Source organism: Pseudopipra pipra, chromosome 10, assembly GCF_036250125.1.
Source record: "Pseudopipra pipra isolate bDixPip1 chromosome 10, bDixPip1.hap1, whole genome shotgun sequence".
Classification (NCBI taxonomy): Eukaryota; Metazoa; Chordata; class Aves; order Passeriformes; family Pipridae; genus Pseudopipra; species Pseudopipra pipra.
The window spans coordinates 19,189,625-19,211,082 of NC_087558.1; the positions used below are offsets into that span (position 1 = coordinate 19,189,625).

The window sequence follows — 21,458 nt, forward strand, 5'->3', positions numbered from 1 at the left end:
AATGGTATCTCAAACATTACGACATACAGCTTTATTCCCAGTGTACATTAAGGACAACCTATTTAAAGAGCCAAAAGTTAATTTGCCTGACTTCCATACTCCCCTTCCCTACCCCCCACCCAAGTTCTGAATGCCACAAAATATACCAAAAAGACAAATATTAGGTAAGTAGTTTCTAAGCAAGAGAGGCAGTCATTCAGAAGTGCTTTCAGTGGAACCACCATTACAATTCCTACATAGCAACTAATCCCCTCTGGAAGAATGTCAAGCTTACCATATCAGCTATTGTGCTCAGAAGCCAAAGCAGAGAGCCAGTCTGAAGCACATTAGGGCTACAAAATTAACATGAATTTGACAGAATTCATTACAGCAGAAAACCAAAACACAAAGCAAAGTGCACTTCATGTAGAAGAAACACCAAATTAAACGCCAAATCACTTCATTATCAATTTCTCTCCTTCCTGCAGTCCTACTTTCAGCTTGACAAGCAAAAGGTAGCACCCCTTTTGAAAAAAAAATAAGAAAACAAGACTTATCCAACAAAAAAAGACTTATCCATGAAAAAAAAAATCACTAACATTTACCTAAAACCAGAAAGATGAGCAATAAAACCGGTTTCCATTGCTGTTTTCCCTTGTAGCTCCAACCAGCCTGAGAAGCAGCAGCCATGTTAGTCTCGATTTTCTGACTAAACAGAGACCTGAAGTTTTCATCTATTATAAAACAGAAGGTTCTTTCAGCCCCATGCAAACATACTATTTCAAACAGTCAAACAGAAATTCAGCCACACAGCTGAAATGAAAAAAAAGCACAGCAACCCCACTGTAGGTAACCTTATGCTGATGGGTCAAGAAAAGCAAATGCGCATGTCAGGGAGCACAAAAAGTTATTTATCCACTTCCACCTTCCTCCCACCCCCTTTCTGCTCCTACCAGGGCACTAACAAGGCTGCCTAGCACAGAGCAGAACACTCAGGCTTCTGAAAGTCTGGTGATGAATATGGACTTCAGAGATTCATAGACTCATTAAGTTGGAAAAGACCTCTAAGATCCAGCCGTTAACCCGACACCACCACGTCCCCAAGTGCCACATCCACATAGTTTTCCTCATATCCAAACTAAACCTCCCCTGGCACAACTTAAGGCAATTTCCTCTTGTTCTATCACTTGATACGTGGGAGAAGAGACAAACCCCCACGTGGTACAACCTCCTTTCAGGAAGTTGTAGAGAACGATAAGGTCCCTCTGGGCCTCCTTTTCTCCAGGTAAAACACCCCCAGCTCCCACCTGCTCTTCTAATTATTTTCTCCCTGAAAATAATGGAAGCTAGAAAAGGAGAAGTATAGGGAGGAACAACCAGAAAGAGGCAGGAATGCCTCAAAACAACTGAGATGAGGGGAAAAAGGTAAAGATGTGTGCAGCAAGAAAAACAATCTGGACAAAGTAGATAAGGCACACATGGGCTGAAGAGCACACAGAGCAAGACCGAAGGGACACGGTGCCAGCTGAGAAGAGAAGCAGCCTGAGCACAGCACTGCCAGAGCTGTGACATCCTGCCATCCCAGGTCTGATCCCTGCCATTCCAGGTCCAGTCCCTGCCTCCCTGGGTCTGATCCCTGGTGCCCCACACTCCCACCTGAGCAGGACATATCCCCAGGGACAGTTTTAGAGCTCTGCTTCAGATTAAAAATGCACATTTGGACATCAGTGAAGTTCAAATGCGCCCGTGTGACACACAATACACTCTTCTCATTTTCTTCTTTTGGATAGCTAAATAAAGGCTTTGGCAGTCTCGAAGGTAAGATCCCTAATAACAGTGAGGGCCTTCATCCATAATGCATAACATCACTGTCACTAATGTGCTGTATTTGAATGCTGAGTAATCACACAAACAAAAAAAGGCTTATTAGCCTCACACTGGTCAAACTATCAAGTACTATTAAGAAAAATAACCATAAAAATATTTTAAAAGGCTTTCTAAGCCTGTGAACATAAGCTTCTAAGTTTCAGATTTTATATTTATATAAAATATAAATGGAGCTACTAAATTTTTACTTTTAAATTTTCACAGGCTTTCACTTTATTTAGAATGTGTAACTTAATTTATGAAAACACTCCAGTAATTTTTATTTTAAATCAAATCCCTTGCCCTACAGACCCTGACGAGAATTTTTTTTATATAAAATCTGTCCATACTGAACTTATGAAGACGTGACAGCCCTCATTGTCTTTGCAGTCTCTACCCCTTAACCAACCATGTCTGAACCTACTTCTTTCACCATATCCCTGCTTCCCCAAGCTTTTGCCCTTCCATTTTCCCCGCTTCTGCCATGTGTCCTGTATGTTGTGGAGCAAGTGGGGCCCCTCAAGCACAGATTTATTCTCCACAGGCAGCTCCCTGTGCAACCACAGCCCTTTCTACTGCAGAGCAGGCTCTGAGCTTCAAGGTTTTCTTCCCACAGTGCTGCTAAATTCTCTGAGCACGACTACAAAGAATAAAAGAGTAAAGGGAGCTATAGGGAGGTGGGTAGTAGAAAGAAAAACAGTGGGGGGCAAAAGGAGACACACACCTTAATTTAACCCACAATAGCAACAACAAAATGCTCTCCCTTGACAACCCCTGACAAGATAAAGAAGGTTCTTTAGAGTGTAATTTCTCCACAAATACTTCAACCTAACAATTGTGTGTGTTTGAAGGTGACATAGGTACAGCCTTCAGATTGCAGCTGTACCAGGGTAAGCACTTCCCTCCTCACACACTTCAAATGTTACCAACCCAGATCTCTGAAAATGGATGATTCAAATACAGACTCATCAACCTCAGTACAGAATTGGGCAGGAACTTCCAACCTCACAGCATTCACTGAGCAGTCAAATGTGAGCAAACAGAAAACAGAGACTACAGATCCCTTACTCTGAGTTTCCAACAGTTTGCAGACATTCAGCACTAGTGATGAGTTATGGACTGAGACATGCCCAGATGCATATACCTATTTGAGCCATCCGATTTCTGGATTGCTGCTGCTGTTCTTCCTTCTATAAGGGAGTTCATAATAATTTAGAGACTTTTCAAAGAGTCTGTTGACTTAAAACACAATCTTCTTGCCAGCACCCTATGTGTCAAGTTCTAGGACAGACTTTCAAAAATATTCACAAAGAATGCTTAAGTGTAGTAGCCAAGTAGCAGATATCATTGAATAAATATTCTTTTCAAGCCAGTGCTTCTAATAAAAAGTGCTGAAAAATGCTTGCTACAGCAGCCCTGAATACCTGCATTTCATACTGCAGAACCAGAGTGCTGCCACAGCCTTCAGCACAGCATATTCTGACACCAGAAGTTAAAGCCCACTAGAACAGTTCTATCGATCCTATCAAGTAAACATAAACATAGTCCCTTCCTACAGCAAAAGTAGCAATTACTTTTGAAGACCGTGAGGAATCCTGCAGCAGACTTGTGAAACACAACATCGTATTTTGAATTCTTACATCTAAATTTTAACCTGCCAAGAGAAACTGATTACATTCACAAAGTTAGTGAGAGGGGTGGATGGGGAGATGTGTCCATTTTGGTGCACTGGTCTTTGCAGAGTAAATTTCTGCATTACTTGGGTCAATAATCAAAAAATGCTGCTTTTAAAATTCTGTTCAGTGCTATGCTTGTATTTCCTCATATTTCTTAAACTACATCTTCTGTTTCAAAGTGACGACAGAAGTTACAGTCTTATTTCCTTCCCCAATTACTTCTTGTGATTTAATAAAGACAAGAGGTGGATTTCCCTTTTCTTTTACCCTTGCAGACTCAGCCACCACAGAGCCTGAAGCACCAGGTCCCTTGCTGTCCCCCTCCTCCACCTGGACAACTCAGCTACAGTCACTCTTCACCCCAAAACATCTGGTGATGGGAGCAGGGCAGCCACCATAAGGAACCACTCCAACTGGAAGAACACTCATGGGAAATTTGAATTCAGATTGAGGATAAACAGATAGTGATTCTTCATAGACAAAGCGAGAACTTCAGCATTGCCTCACCTGTTCTTCAGCAGAGAAACATTCTGCAGGAGGAACCCCCAGAGCAGCAAAACCCAGAGGGGAGCCTGCAGGGTTCCACATGGCCCTCTGCAGTGAGCACACCACTGCTGTACCAATGCTCCTCAGCTCCAGCAGCAAGCTGACTGCTAGAAAACATCAGCTCATGCCACATTTGCTGTCAATAAATACTTAAGAGTAAAGGCATCTCAACTGTCTTTTAAAGACTGTCAAGGACATCATTAGAGGATAAATCGCAGCAGACAACACAACTAAGCAACAGCTACAGCTGCTCACTGTTATTCAGCTCACAGGGAAACAAACAATAAAACAGATGCTCTCTTTGGTTTGCCTGCTACTTTTTAATTTGTAATCCAAGAAAAAGCACCTGTCCCAGGCTGAGACGGACATATCACAGGATATTCTGAGCTGGAAGGGACCCACAAGGATCACTGAGTCCAACTCTTAAGTGAATGACCCATACAGGGTTCGAACCCACAACTGGGCACAATTAGCACCAAGCTCTAGCCAGCTGAGCTGGTTTTCAGATCCCTAAAGTTTTTCACTGGAGATGCCAACGTCCCTGTGGACACCTGAGAACTACTGTAAGTTAGCTACTTTTCTTAGCTGTTTTTCACAGACTTGGACAGAAATAGCCAAACCTCCCACCCCTGTCCAGAAGTGGGATATTTGTCTGCCTATTTTCTGGCTCACAAGTTATGAGCTTCTTTAAAGCTTTTCCTCATTTTGTGACAATTGCCTTGCCCACAGAGCCATAGCTTGCAGGTACTGACCCAGGGCCTTATTCCATGTCATACTCAGGGAAAAAGACCAGATTGCCTTGTCTGTGTACTCATGTTCAAAGATAAATAGAGCAACTACACACAACCAGCATGTCTGATAGCTTACCAGCTTTAAAAACTCACACCAGTATTGTAGAGAACAAGTTTCCTATTTCCAGCTGCATCAGCTGCATGCATTGCTGATTTTTTTTACAAGGTCCCAATTGGACTTACACAAGGAAAATAAATACATTAAGAAAATCCTTTTTGCACAAAACACAACATGGCAGGCCTTGTACTATTGTGTTTGAGACCTAATTTAAGCAGATACATTAAATTATATAATGGGTGCTTGCATTTATTAAGTCCAGATGTGGCTCTGAAAAGAGCTTTATAGTTTTAGAGGTTCCCCCCCACTGTTTTTCACTGGACAGCTCAGAAGGGTATATGGCACTGGTTAAATAGCTTCCAGGATTTTCAGCCTGACAGCAATAACACAGCAATGCTGACTGCAAATCTGAGCCTTTTCAAGCTCTAGAGATGACAATCATCTTCCACTTCTCCACCCAAAGTAAAAAATTACTCCTGTATTTTATCCTGTTTTCCCACTACACTGAAACTCTACAATGTTCACCACGGAAAATATTTATATTTTCATCAAATAAATATACCTGCATAGTAAAGCTTTTCCTTTCCAGCTTGTCACTAATTACCTCACTGCTTGGCTCTGCAGTTTGTCTGAAGGGGCTGGGGGAGGTTCCTACAAGACATCGAGACAGATTTCCTGCTCTATAAAACACATCACTCAAGCCAATCTTGCTTGTTCTCCAGGTTATTTAGTAACAAGATGCAAAAGGAGCCCATCACCGCTCATGCTGAGGGAGTTACGTTGGTCCCTTGCCCATGGCAGGCTCACTGGGGCTCACAAATGAGAAGAGCAGCACTAAAAACCACAGCGCTCTGAATGAAGTCCCTCCTGTGTCCACAGAGCTGCCACGTCTCAGCAGGTTGGGAGATGACTTCAGCTATATCAGATCAGTGTGCTGAGGGCCACCAACAAGGCTTAAATAGACAAAGACTAAATAGGGGGGGATTTATGGTCTATGTGCATGATTTTTGTACATACAGTAGATCTAGCCATTGCTACTTATCTAACAAGATTCATGAGCACTACAGTAAGATTTTAAAGCTCTGTCCTGCTTCTGTCTACAAAACTCAGCAACTGCTCAATGAACAAATCCAGCTGAATTGTCCTGGAACACATTTTCAGAACAGCTTTTATCAGCTGTGTTCAGAAACTGTTGGCAACTCTTCCCACTTCCACAGTATTGTCTCAAAATAAAGATCAACATGAAAAGGTAGCTGCTATATGCTGATACACAATGTACTGAATGCCACACTGCCATCCTTTGCTGGGGGGTGGGGACCCTTGTTTTTTCTTTCTTTGTTTTGTCCTTTTGTTCTGTATGATTTCTTTTTTGTCCTGTATGATTCTCACAAATACTGGAGTGGGAAGCTGTGCAGCAGTGATTGCAACATGACTGAAAAAGAGATGCTTGGCAGATTTCACATGTGAAAGGAACATCAACAGAGCAGCCAAGTACACTAAGTGTTCAGCATAGCAGAAGAAAACATGGCAAAAAGTATTTTCTCAGGAACATGGACCACAAATCCTCTGCCTTCAGTGAAACTTTCATCTACAGCAGCTGAGAATGATACAAAAACATGCCCCATACAGTAGAGTTCAACATAGTTCAGCAGTTGCTCCTGTTCTCTTACCCAGCACTCTGTTGCTAACACTTCACATCTTTGATATGGGCGCTCTGCAGCTGAAACCATCGTGCTCCCTGAATCAGTCTTCATGGAATTCACCAATGGATATATCCTCAAATGGATATGAAGGGGAAGTCTGCACTACTGTTTTCTATAATCCCAGACAAAGTGGGTTTTCCCCCTTTGAAAGACCAAATAATAGGAGCATATAATTATCTACAGCTTCAGGTGCATGTCATTCCCTCTTTTCCTTAAGGTTTTCCTGAGACAGCATTCCAAAATACTCAGAATGTCTTTTGACATTCATGTCAACTATTATTAGGGCGTGTACTAGAATATCCAGCTACTGAAATAGAAATCACAAAATACATAAGTAAAGCAATGCAATAAAGGGACTTAGAAGCACACCTTTGCTCTGCCCACCACATCTTTACAAGCATTGCTCCCCTGGTGTCAAAACACCAAGTCAGCAGCTTTTGGGGGGGCAACAAACTACATTTGCTCACTGTGAAAAGCATCCTTTGTCATCTCTCTACAGAGCTGCTTCCTGCACCTCTCAGCAGTATCTGTCTGCACCTGGGTCAGAGGCAGTGATCTCTCTCTCTCTCTCAAAGGGCTGCCACCCCAAAGGCAGGGAAACCCACCGTGTCTGCAGCTCAGCCACAGCCTCTGCAAAGGCACAGGGCACAAACTGTTTAATATGTTAATGTCATCAGTCAGACACAATCCACAGACATCTGGCACTTCTCTATCGCAGTGTCCTTCCAAGATAAAAAGCCTTACAAATTCAAATCAATATTTTCAGTACTGCATTAAATTAGCACTTTTCTGTTTCACATCTAATCCCAACTGTTTTCTGTCCACAAACTGACCTGCTCAGGGAAGTGATCTCAACACCATATGCCACTGCTTACCCAAGCCAAGCCAGCTCACTTGTTTGTCCTTGTCAGCACCAGGGCACAGAAAGCTGCCACGGATTTGCTAGCAGCAAACCCTGAAACAACATATTTAATGCAGTAGAACCTGACAGATTTTTGTGCTGGGGAAGCCTGCCATGACAGACCTAGTCATTCATCTCAGAAATTCAGAACAGTACTCTCTGGATCAGAGAATTATTGGTGTCTTTATGACTCTTGCCATAAAACAGCTTAGGGGAAGACGGAGAATCTTATTCCTTGTCTTCGTTCAGTATTAATGTGCACAGTTGGTAAAGCCAAAATTACACCACATACAGTTCCAGCTCTTTTAATCCAACCATCTCACAACAATAATGAAGGGAGATCACTTCCACTTTCCAAGACTTCATATTTCACTGCAGCAAGTCTACAAAAGCCCCAATCTCTTAAATACTAACTATTTAGACATTACCTCATTTAAACTAAACCACAACACCATTCAGTATGTGCAAGCACTGCTTTCTCTCAGTGAGTGAGGTTTGAAAAGTTGAAAGGGAAGGAACTTTGGGAACAGAGATTACTCTTACTAAAAAAAAAAAAAAAAGCAATAAAAAAACTGTCTGTAGGCATTAAAATCTTCAAAATCAGTACAGTTTAAGAAACCTGATTAATCAGAGAAATTCCACAAGCCCAAAAACACATAATACATTTTAAAAAAAAATCTTCTGAGTCAAATGGATTGAGTCAGTCAGTCTATCATTTCAGCAATAAAACAGCAAAAGCACAGATAAAAGAACAAAACTGCCTGAAAGATAACTCGCCAGAGAAAATTTAAAAGGACTGAGAAGAAACATGAACAACAACTATGTGAAGAATATTAAGCATCTTTGTTTCAGATACACACAGGCAAACTATAAACCCGATGGTTTTCAACTCAATTTGCAGCAGCACAGTGGGGATTAAGGCAGGCACAAAGTACAGCTCAGAAAAACAAACCTATCATCAAAAAAAGTTTAAGTAGTCCTCTATGCTTTATTGAAGGCTGCACATGGCCTAGAAACAGGGCAAACGTGACTGTATTACACTCACTGATGTTAAGAGAGTTTTCCTGGTACTGTCCAGTTGAAACTCTGCTCACTGAACAAGGAGAGAAGGGAGACTTGGGTCAGAACATCCTCTGATGAAGATGCAGAACATAAATCTCAAACAGCAAATGATTAATGTATGATGAATCCATTTGCAATTAGTAGATAACACTGTCTTAAAAGCTTTCATAAAAGTAAAGTAAGAGGGATAAAGCTAATAAAGTGTGAATCGATTGTGAATTCTCAGAAAACTGGTCTAACAGAGTGGTCAGCAAAAGATTAACAAAGACCTCACACTAAAACAAAGCAGGGTGACAAGGCAGTCTCTACCTGCTTAGCTCAAGACATCCTTTTGATGTCATCATCTCTGTAACATGAAACAAGGGAAGGAAGCCCTATAGCAAAGCCCATCTCCCAGAGAGCCCTGGCAGCCAGTGCCTGTAGGTACTGGACCCTACGCTGAAATCTGTGCTCCTGAAAACCCCAAGCAAGGGCTACAATGCAAACCCCACACAGAGGGACTATGTTCTTGTGAGAATTGAGACTTTATTTTGTGCAAATTTCACCACCCGAACTAACCCTGAATCACCAAACATGTATAAAGAATGTAACAGCTGCACATTAGAAAGAAAACTCTCTCTGCTATTTCTACAAACAAAATAGGGTGAATTTCTGAATTTAAAAACAACGTTTCAGTTGTTCAAACACAATTTAGCTCAGCATACAACGGAAAAATCCTAGGAGTAATTTCTTTGGCTTTAAAAGACACATGTGCCATTCCAAAACACGCCTGCAGTGACCTGTGAGGCAGCCTGACTCAGCGTTAGAGAGCTGTGAAAAACCAAGGGCAGAGAACTGCTTTAAGGACAAAACAGAATTTGCTAAAACTTACATAAATCAAGGGACCTACGGCTACAGAAGTAACCTTACAGTAGCCTTCAAACATGTGGTTTAGCAGTTCATATTAATTCCATTTAAATACAGTTCAGCTAACCATCATGGATGAAGTCAATATGTATTTAAAGAAGAATTATGAAATTCTGTAGCCTGACATTTTGACCAGTCAAAACCTGTCTCAAGTAACTTAACCTGACCTATATTTAAAGCAGGTATTTTGAAATGATTACTCTATTTTTGTGGGAGAAAGTAAGACTGTCCCATAGTATCAGTCCCATGTACTCATTGTGTCTCCTCTCCCTTCACAGGTTCGTTTCTGGACTGGTACATTATACCATCACTTTTGAGAATAACAAAGAAGTTATTTAAATTTCCAGTTACAACATAAAAAACATCTTTAACAAAAAGCTATATATTTACAGTTAGCTCTCTTCATTCACTACTAAAATGTACAGAGTCCTGGATATATTATTTGTGGGTCATTTTTCCCTTTAATCTTAGGTTCAGATTAAATTAGTAGTTTGAAAAAACCCAAAGAAACTTCTCATGAATGGAAAATCTTCCATGCCTATGAGCTTGAAGGAAAAATTCATGAAGGGAGATATCTGATCTCCTTTTAATTTCGTATGCTGGTAACACATGACAAAAACAAGTTCTCTACATCAAGAATTCTAAAACTGCGGCTTTTTAAATATAGTATATAGCAAAATGCAATACTCTTTTTTTCTTCCTATAAAGAAATTATATTTTTAAAATATGAAACATGAGTCATTGCTGTTTCTTGGTATGGAACAGCAAGAGGAGGTAAGGAATGCACCCTAGAGAGATGGTGAGGATATGTATCCTGCCCAGAAACAGACATTCTCATTTTACTGAATACCTGGGGGTTTCCCCCACACACACCTTTTCCCTTCTCCTTCAGAAATTAAGTTTTGAAAGAACCCAACTCCCCCAGCTTTTCCACAGACTTTGCATGTGCCAGCTCCCCTTACACTCACACCACCCCCCTGCAGTCTTTGGGGGTTGCTGGTGGCTCTGCAGTACCACAGGTCCAGCTTCCCAGACTGTGGGAGCACATCCTGCTTTGCAAATGGAAAGGCTGAGCAGGGATGCTGCACCCCCTCAGCTTCCACCTCTGTTCCCACCTGCAAGTCCCTGTGAGCTGCTGGCACTGGACCACCCAAGCACCCATAGCCCCACGGGTTGTGCCACAGCAGGAGCTGAAGGAAGCCATGGTGAGGACAGCAGGCTAAGCCCCAAACACTTCAGTGTTGCATATGGTGCCCACACCATCCTCATAAAATCAGAGCTGCCTGCAGCACTCAAGCCAACGAAATAAAACTCTGCTACTTTTCCGAGTGGAGAATCCTGATTTCTGTTTCCTGTGACTCATCTTTAAAACCAAAACCTCCAGTGCAAAATCAGATGACAGAAAGTAGAGGGAAATTATTACTGGAACAGCAAAATGTCATTTCCAGGCGTGTTGAAACACCAACACCCATCCTGAACCATCAAGGCTGAGAAAGTATTTTAAAAAAACCTCCTAAAAAACCACAAAATAGCTCTTCACACTTTGCACAGGAACTGCCCTGCTGGGGCAGTGGCTGACATACTAAAAAGCAGTGGCAGATACCAAAATACTTTTTATTGAAAGACAGACCTGAGCCACTGACCAAAGTATCAAAGTATTTGGGAAAACAAACTCCAAACTAGAAGAGAAGCTCCATGTGCAGGACCTGTCTGAGAGCCAGGGGCTTCACGATTGTGAAGTGCCTGGAACAGGCAGGCTGAAAGGACAGGCTGTAACTGATGCCAGGGTTATGCAGCTTGTAAAAAGGGATGCTTTCCCACAATGGTTCTAGTCCTTCTCTCAACTGTTACTTTCCTTACACTTTCAGTAAATGATAATCAAAATTAAAGAAACAAAAAAGTAAAACAAAGGTATTTACCGTCATTGAAAAAAAAATTAATTTACATGCCTTCAACTGCAAAGTAAAAACCATTGTCAAGCAAACTTTACAGAGATTACACATGGCACCTTAACAGCTGGCTTTTAAATTGCCTTTCAGTCTGGTTTAGTCCAGTTAACTCAAAGATAAACAGTTCAAACATCCTGAGGAGATCCACCTTCAGGCTCCCACAGCCAGTCACAGATGTTCTAATGTACTGGAAGGTCTGTACTTGTCCAGTAATTGGCTTCTCATGTACTACACCAATCTTTAGGGAAAAAAGAAAGCAGCTCCTCCGGCAAATTTGCAACCTCCTGTTCCTGAGCTGACCTGAGGACTAATCAATGCAATTAACATTGACAGTGGAAAGATAAATACTATAAGGAAAATACTTCTCCACTCTTTTCTATAGATCTAGCCCAAAACATAAAACAAGAGGGGAATAATGACCATCTCCTATAAAACTTTGAACTGCCAGTCATATTTGATTTGGAAGACAACCAATCTCCCTATCCAATGGGTTTCCCAAACAAAAACTCTCATTGATATAATTATCCATTGGAGACAGAGTACGTTTCAGAAACAAAGCCTGAGGCATTATTTATCTAAATAAATACACAGAGCTTGAAAACAGTAGAACTTCTTGAAGAAAGTTCCCTCACCCTACTGCTCCAAGTGTGATTCCCAGGGAGGCAGCTGGCACCTCAGGCAGGTGAGCCTGGCACCTGGGGCAGTTGGAGCAGCACAGGAAAAGACTATACACAGAACCTGGGCCTTTTGCTCCTGAACAAGGACATAGAGAGCAGAACTCATGAAGTGCCCCATTGCCCAAAATGTACACGACAGACAACTCTGGCAGCAGGAAGGATCTTAGGGGATCCAAAGCAACTGCATCACTTGGAAGAATAACCATTACAGTTTAAAAAGAGTCCTTTCTCCAACTATGCAGCAAAGCACACTCTGCTTATATGTCTCCCTCTTCTCAGGATGAGGAGATGAAGATTCAGCTGGCATTTGATCCAGCAAGCTAAGCCAGCACACAATGTGTGCCAAACATGAACCCACTGCTCCACAGAGCACCTCTGGCACACGGCTCTGCAGACACAAGGCAGCTCCTGATCTTGGTCCTTGCCAATCACTCCACCTCTATCCAGTGCAACTGCTGGTGGGAGAGAACACTTCTAGCACTCAGAGCTGTTGTTTGCTCTCAAGAGAGTCTTCAGGGGAAACTTTCTCAATGACTGACCCTGTAAGTTAAACTGTTAGCATCCAAGCAAAGCACCAGCCTTGTGGTGAAAAGAATAATACAGGAAATCAAACTAGTTTAAACCAGAACTCAGAAACCACAATAGAAGAGAAAGGGACCAAGAACAAACAAACATCAGAACAAGGCACACAGTTTTCTATCAATTCTGGGTTCATTCCCAGCCTACCAATAGGCTGGGATTCTGAGGTCTGGTACTGGTTGTTTTCCCCACCATTTTTGTCCTTTTGTCTGAACTTGAGATGTGACAACTATTAGCTCTGAAAGAATTGTCTCAGGAGTCTGTCTTACAAGGAAGGACAAACTTGCATTAGGATTGCTAACAGGACACCCATCACCTCCACTTCATCATGGCTGCAGAAATCACTGCTCATAAAGCACTTCCAGACCTTTCATAGCACAGTCTATTAAAGTAAACCAGCATCCTTTTCTGCTTGACTGGGTGGCAAACTGCTGCAAGCAATTCTTGAACCCTCACAGCTCAAGCATAGGCCAGACTGTGACCTTGTCAGCCATCCCAGTGTGGGCTGTCTGTAATATTGAGTCAGAACCTATGGAAAATCAGCTGAACTTGGCCTTTACTACTCCCTTTGCTTCAGAGTCAGCTACAACTCACAAGTCTGGCTTCAAATTGCCACAGTTCCACGTGTGGACAAGAGGGATAAAATATCAAGCATTTATAGGAGCTATGCCCTGCCCTAAAGCAGAAGTTTGAAAAAGGAAGATAGGCACCTTTTGTATAATTATACATTTAGTGTTACTGTTTCAATTTTATAAACAAATTTATCACAGAAAGGAAGAGACGTTTTCAACATCTTATGCTTAGAAAAGCAGTAGTGTGTTTTAAAATTACCAACCCTCCTCCACAAAGCTGTGCACTGCTTGCTAACAGAGAAATGCAATCTCACAACAGCATAAAACATCCATTTCCACTCCAAATGCTTCAGCAGTTAACTCCCTTCAAACAAAACAAAACAAATCAGTGGCTTGGGCAATTTCCTGAGTCTAAATGCATAAGCACCCATTTTCATTCCATGAACATAAATCGTATCACAGAATCATTTAGGTTGGAAAAGACCTCCAAGATCATCAGCTCCAACTGTTAAGCCAGCACCACTGTGTTCCCCACTAAGCCATGTCCCCAGCTGCCACATCTACAATGTCTCTTAAATCCCCTCCAGGGATGGTGACTCCACCACTGCCCTGGGCAGCCTGTTCCAGTGCATGACTACCTGTTCTGTAAGACATTTTTCTTAATATCCAATCTAAACCTCCACTGGCACAACTTGAGGCTATTTCCTCTTGTCCTATCATTTGTTACCCAGGAGAAGAGACGGACCCCCACCCACCCCATACAACCTGCTTTAGGGTAGTTGTAAAGAGTGTTCTTTTCTTAAGGCTAAATACGTCCCTCTCCCTCAGTTGCTCCTCATCAGACTTGAGCTCCAGACCCTTCCTCAGCTCTGTTGCCCTTCCCTGGACTCTCTTGAGGGGCCTGCAGCAGGATGCTCTGCCTAAGGGGGGATAAAACAGCTTGAACTTTACTGTTTGCAAGAGTTATCAGTGATGGCTGGAGAAGGGGGAGTCACGCTGCTTTTGGTGTTGAGACCAGCCTGACCCAACAATCCCAAAGTTAAAACATTCTGAGGATGTGAAAAACAGTGTTTCCTGACAGAAACTGGTGAGGCACTGGTGAGGATGTGACAGGTAAAGTTCCTGATAAAGAGAGCAACAAGTGATAGCACTGACAACTCATCTAAAGCTGCTGAGCTACAGGTTGCTCAGCAGACAGAGCTAGCCTAGAAGTACATGATGATGGAAGTGAGTTTTCTCTTTGCTGTGGAGATGGTCTTGGTTCCAAGTTTGAACTAATTGCTCTACAACCTGAAGCTGGTAGAAGTTAAAACATCAGGTTACCTGTATGTCTTGGTTCCCACTAGACTGTATTGCAGATCTCATTATGGAAAAGTTTCTGTATCAGTGTTGGTATTGGCACTGAGCTTCATGACGGCTGCTTGCTGTAGCTTATGTGCTTTTTAAAGCACCCCTCAAACATCTTTATCTCCTGGAATTCCTCTTCACAAATGTCATGTTCTAATTAAGTAGAAAATAATTTCCTCTTTAGAGGAAATGTGATTCACTCTCCTCATCTCTAAATAAAACTCATTTTAGTTAACAATTCAGTTTCATGTTTCAGCTGCAGTTCCTCTAGGACCTTCACCCTATGCACAATCCATAACCAACCATACAACATCAAGGGTAGAGCCATAAAGAGCCTAATGGGCAAAACAAGCTGCAATCAGACCCACTGGCTTGTGGCCATTGGAGGCTGAAAAAGCCACACATCCCTGTCTTACATGCAGATGAGTTTAAACACACAAAAATAGTAGCAGAAAACCACAAAGTTTCTTTCATCTTCTCTCCCCCTTTCTTATAAGTTGTCTATCATATGCAAAAGACACATTCTAAATCTAAAGCAATCTTCTGAATTTTGGGATTTTTTTTACACTATGCGAAAGGAACATAGCCCAGAAGGACCGTGCTCATTAAAACAAGATGCAAGGAACACAACAACAAAGAATGTTATCCTAGCCTATGGATAGCATTTTTCCCTGCCCTCTAACAGCAACTAATTACACTGCTGTGTATTAGACCAGATTTACACAAAACATGGCTTTGCCTAGCAAATGTTATCTCTCAGAAGTAGGTGATAATCAGTCCTATGGCACAATGCTCACTTGTCACCTACCCTGCCCTGCCTTCAGCACCACCCTCCTGCTTAGTCATCAGGACACGAGGGCCCTCTGCACTGACCCAGGATTAATTATCTGAAGCACAACATAATTTATCTTTTCTTAAACAAACCAACCACTTGTGATGAGCCAATTCAACTGTTTAAAGTTTCCTAATGTGAGGGCACAAATAAGGGGAAGTTCCAACACTCAACCCTCACAGCAGTTTTCTCAATCCCGTCTGCTCTGATGCAACGTAACACAGGAATTGCAGCAGATTTTACTCAAAGGAATTGCTGCAGTTTTTCACTCAAATGTGGTTTGTCTACTTTCATGGAAAGATTCAATCACATTCAATTACTTAATTGCACTACAAAATGCAGGTTTTTTTGATTTAAGATAGCCTGATTTGAAGTCTCGAAATTGTATAGATTCCTCTGAGGCACACAAAACTGTTTTTCTTACTTTTTGGAAAAACAAACAAAAAAAAACCCTGAGGGAAAAAACCAACAAAACAAAACACCCAAGTATTTAAATACAGATAGAATGCTTAAATAACAAATAATCATGGCCATTTTTAAACACACCTATAGATCATTATATGTAGAAAACAAAAGGGGAGGGCACTTACAGAATTGTAGACTGAGGCTCAGAAAGGCCAACAAGGCTGCCAAGGCCAGCAAGAACAGAAAACGGTTTCGGAAAAGCATTATTATTCCTTCTGCTTTCTCTTCATGGTTCCATCTTCATATACCACTGGTTCCTGCAAACAACAAAACATTGGCAAATATCTTTCAGATGTGGAAGCATCAGCTACAGCAAAGAAAATTCAAATATCCTTTTGACAGTGTCAAGTTATTTCTTAAAGGCAAGCACACAAGGAAATTCAAGTTGGCAACAACGGTATGGATAAGTTGCCTTCGCCCTAGTTATAATATTAACTATATTTCCACATGACAGAACTTTCAAGTAAATTTAAAAAAATGCTATTTCCTGTAAAATTAAGTTTTCCCCTGCTAAGACAGGGTTAATACATTCACAATTCTTATTTAAGACAATAAAGATTAAGAAGAACTATCAACACCACTACACAGAAAATGGGAAAGTAATTAAACTTCAGGACTCAACTCATTGCAATAGTGAAAATACAAAAAAATCCCCAAGCCCGTTCCTGAAAATATCCAAACAAGAAGCATGCACCGTTAGGAAGAGACATTCCAAAGTGCACAGAATTTGCTGAAGTGCCCTGTTTTCACAGATGTACATTTTCCTTTGGAAAATAGCTCTATATAAGGGATGGGGGTGGGGTGTTCTCCCCCCTACACTTTTTTTTTTTAAACAACCAGCTGCTCTTATGTGCAAGAGATGCCTCTTCCTAGCACTGACAGCGTGTTGCAGGAAATTGGTTAGTCTTGAAAGAAACCTTCTGAGATTCTCAGATCCTTTGAACTGAGCTCTGTTTATGACAAAACATTCAAACATGTTGACAAAAAATAACTTTTTTCCCCACACACAGTTTCATTTTGCCCCAGCACTTATTTCCTCACAGAAAGAGACGTCTCTTCCTTCTTTCCTGCTTTTGATAATGACAAGGTTTACACATCCATGTAATTAATACGTATTTGCTTGCCAAAACTCTTTTGCACTCCGAAAACTAACCATCTTAGCAAGATTTTAATCTTTACCTCTGAGTGCTGATAAAATCACAACCTCAAAATTCAGATTTCCCCTCCACCCCCTAATTAATTTTCTTATTAGTATTTGAAACGTTCTCGGGAATCACTGAACTTATTTTATCTATTGTGGTTGGTCTTGAAAAGTTGTGGGATCTACGATGTGGCCCAAAGGGACTTTCATCATACAAAGCAATGAGACCCAAGAGCACTAGTGGTGATCTCACAGAAATGAAAGCAGTGGGGCTTGCAGTAAGTGAAATCCATTATGCATGTGCATTTTGCAGGATTGAGGTCTTTCCATCTCGTTTTACTTGGAGAGCTGCTTTCACAGCTTTTGGAAACTGTGGAAAAATGGAAAGATCTGGAGATTCTGAGAAGCAAAAAACCAGAATCATTACAGTATTTTTCCCAAATGCCAACAGCACCATAAATGGCATGTGCAAGCAGTAATAAAAATAGAGTTAAAAAAAAAATAGAGAAAGACGGAACAATTTTAACAGTCTCAATTTCACAAAATCATAGCTCATCTGGGAACATCTTAGTGAAAGGCATGTGGGAACAAAACTGAACTACAGCACTGCAACTCAACAAAGCTGTGAAGGGTAAAGGTAAAAGGATTAGTGTATACAATACACCAGGAGAGAATAAAGCAGTTCAACCAAACAGATGGAAGAACAGAAGGGGAACCACAGGAAAAAGCAAAAATAGACTTAGCAGGGAAGAGAAGGTAAAATCTATTAAAAAGCTCTCAGGAACAAGAGGTCTTGTACACAGTCTACACTCATTAATAACATTTTTGCATAAAATAAAACTGCCACAAAAAAAAGGAAAAATTACAAGACTGGAAAATAGGAGATCATACACACCTCATAATACCAAAATGTTTTAGAGAATAAGCTTAATTAGCTTTAAGCCTTAATTGCAAGATCAGAAGTTTTAAAACATTGAATTTGAAATTCATCACTCAAGAAATTATAAACAAGGTGGAAAGACTTTTCTTTTAAATATACCTTGGCTTGCTAACAAATTAAAAGTTGCTGTGTTGCAACTTATGAGGAACAGGAACATCTCCTGTTGAGTAGTTGTTAATTAAAAGCCTGTCAATACAATTTGTCATCAGCTCTTACTTGGTAACAAGCTCGTGGGAATCAGGTGAACATTTGAGAGCCCGTGTACTGAAGCCTCTGCTCCTCTGTGATGGCACACAAGGTGCTCCCAGGGAAAAGCAGCACTTAGCCAGCACAGAACAGTGCAGGCAGTACAATAAGTATTGTGAGCACTCACTCAAGTGAGCATTTGTAAGCTAAAAAAGATAAAACGAAGCTGGGAGGCGGAAAAATAAAAGCCAACCAACCTTCTCTTCCCACAAACCTATTTTTACGTGCAGATGAAACAAAAAAAACAAACCACACAGCAAAACACATTTTGGGTTTTCAGGTTATACTACCATGTAGCAAGAGGCTGCAGCACTGCAGAGCATCTGCTGCTACGGTGACATTTAGGTCATGTCAATCTTTATCTATTTACTCTTGGCACAGGACGGAGTGCAGGTCGTGCCCCAGCCCCACCATCCCCACACTGTGAGCTCCCAGTGCCCAAAGGTCAATTCTGTCAACAACTGACAGCACTACCTCAATAGTCCCCAGGAACAGGCCTTGGCTCTGTGCCTCGGACACAAGGAAGTACTGACTGCTTTTCAAGGTGAGTAAGCCCCACACCGCTGCAGAACAGGTGGAACTCGGCACTGGGATCGGCAGCATTCCAGCAGCAGCTTCTGATGTGTGCTCAAAATGCAGTGATTTAAGCTCATCCCCGAGACAGGGAGGTTTAGATTGGATATTAGGAAAAATTTCTTTACAGAAAGGGTTGTTAAGCATTGAGACACACAGACTCCACACTGCCCAGGGCAGTGGTGGAGTCTCCATCCCTGGAGGGATTTAACAGATGTGGAGATGTAGCACTTGGGTGACAGGGTTTAGTGGTGGGCTTGGCAGTGCTGGGGGAACAGTTGGACTCAATGATTTTATAGGTCTTTAACAACTTAAACAATTCCACAATTCTGTTTCCATGAATGTAGGACTTGATAAAGGCAACCTACAGAACTCCAAACATTTCAGTGACACTAATTATGTGTGACACACTTAAGCAGTCTAGATATTCATAATGATAGCCATTATATCGAAACACAGATAAATAAAAGGCTACTTCTGAATCACCTTTTGCAGCATACCTACCTACCTACCCATAGAATTTAACTTTTCCTTTTAAACGTGATCCAAAACCTCAACTCATCAAAACACCTCAGAATGACTCACAGCATGTAGAGCATCCTCAGCTCTTACCTAATCACACGCACGTGTTAGTGTAAGGTGCTAAGCTGCTGTATGCTCACACAAAGGTAAAAACAGATTAATGATTAAAGGCCAAGCCAGGGAGGCAGGAGACTAGGCCATGTCCCTGGAAAAGTTAGTAACTCCCTAGAAATGTTGGGAGAGCAGCCTGTCTGCCCGGAGCCCATGGGAGGCAGAGCAGCTGCCAGCACTAACCTACTTTCTGTGCAGCACTCATGGGGCACCGGCAGCCACTGCTTCACAGAGAACCCCCCCAGCAACCCCTCCTCCTCAGCAAAATACAGAGAAGGCATTTTTTGCAGGGCTGACTAGCTAAACTATTTCTTTTGATTATATTAAGTCAGGCCCTGAAAATAACTTGACATCAATGCTTTCAAATGGCTTGTGAGGTTGGACGTGACACTAAACCACCACTGCCAAACTTTTGTGCCAATTGACTGATACTGCTACATCCTCTAAATCACCAGTATCCATCTATAATACAAACCTACTTTCCAGCATGAAGTGTAAGCATGGAATTATACTGACTCACCATGACAGCTCAAATGAATCTACTTGATTAAAATAGCATGTCTCCATAAATAATCAATAGTGCTCCTCAAGTCTGCCTCAATAAAATTACTGTATTTATCTGATGTGGTACATCAAAATGACATTGTCTACTAAAACAAGTGAGCAAAAGTGGTCACAATGAACCAGCAAAGAGAAATGGTGACTTTGCCCAAAAAAGAAGGTAGTGCTCAGCCTGTACCTAACTATAGACCAAAGACAGAGGTATACTTTGCAGCAAGTTTATAGAGCGTAGGAGGGAGAAAAAAAAATCCTACAGACAACATAAGGTTGATTTGGACTAACATTCATAGTTTTAGAAAAGGTCATGGAATAAGCAGGTCAGGGACCCACTTACTAGTCTGATGTCTCTTCACTGCAAAAGAAAGTTTTAAATTATCTTTTTGATACAGCTACATCTGTAGGCTTATTTTCTGACAAAACCTGTTCTGAAGATATCTGAAATGAAGGTGAAAGCTCCTGATACAATTCTAATGAAAATGTCTGCCTTGGCTTTCACTTTAACCTGTGATGCTCCACCAATTAACCCCCAGCCATTGGGCAGCAGCCCACCAGGCAGTACATTTTTCACCTACTAAAACCCACAAGTCCAGAGAACTCCAGACAGTGAGGAACTTCATACTCTTGAATTGGCAAGTGCAGAAAATAGTTGAGTCAGTAAGTGGCACAAGCCAAACCTTTTCTTTGGTGCTTCAAGGGATTTGCTTTTTTTTACTGCAGGAATGAAAAGCAGTGGCTGGGATTGACATGACCAAATCGACCAGTGCTATATAGATCTGTGGCAAGCACCAGACAGAGAGGAAATGGGAACACTCAATTCTCTGGTCAGCACGACCTGCTTAGCTACTCGTGCTTGTAATTGTCACAGTGAGGAAACCCTCACAAAACCCCCACAGCCGACTGTAACAGCAGCAATGTAAAGTGGGCAGAGGATCCCTGCAACACTGCAGCTGCATTTTGCACAGCATCACAAAGTAACACAGCCAGCACCTGTGACACTGTTAACCACAACTCTTCATTTTCCCACTGGAAAGGAACAAGCATTCATTCTTTTTAAAAAGAATGTTTATGAAAAATAGGTCACAACACTTGGTGCAAAAAAACCCATATTTCTAAAAAGAGTAAAACCAGCTCATCATTGAAAATATTAAATAAAACCTGCTCGGTAATGTTACTCGTGTTAGCCCACCCCACGACTCAAGCTGGAACTCAGTAACCACAGAACGCACAAACCTCAACTGAAAGTACAAACAGGTCAGCAGTCGTATTACAAAGAAAAAAACCCCAAACAAATAAACAGTTTAAGTGAAGATAAGGAAAGCCATGGTAAAAGAAAAAAAAAAAAAAAAAAAGCCATGTACCACACCAGAGTAGCCAGGCACAGAAACAGCAGGAAGCTGTGCCTGTCCAACAAAGCATGGCTACATGTTGATACGTACAAACTAATAGTTACTTATT

The 21,458-nt window shown here is 41.5% G+C and overlaps 1 protein-coding gene across 3 annotated transcripts in view; it reads right to left on the reverse strand.

Moving 5' to 3' along the window:
- PXYLP1 (2-phosphoxylose phosphatase 1) overlaps positions 1-21,458 on the reverse strand; it is a 47,687-nt gene that overhangs the window by 17,210 nt on the left and 9,019 nt on the right. For all 3 annotated transcript variants that reach the window (XM_064666556.1, XM_064666557.1, XM_064666558.1), the window contains one exon: positions 16,035-16,166. In XM_064666556.1, coding sequence (XP_064522626.1) covers positions 16,035-16,113 — 79 coding nt within the window. In that variant the 5' untranslated portion in view covers positions 16,114-16,166. The remainder of the gene's footprint in view (positions 1-16,034; positions 16,167-21,458) is intronic.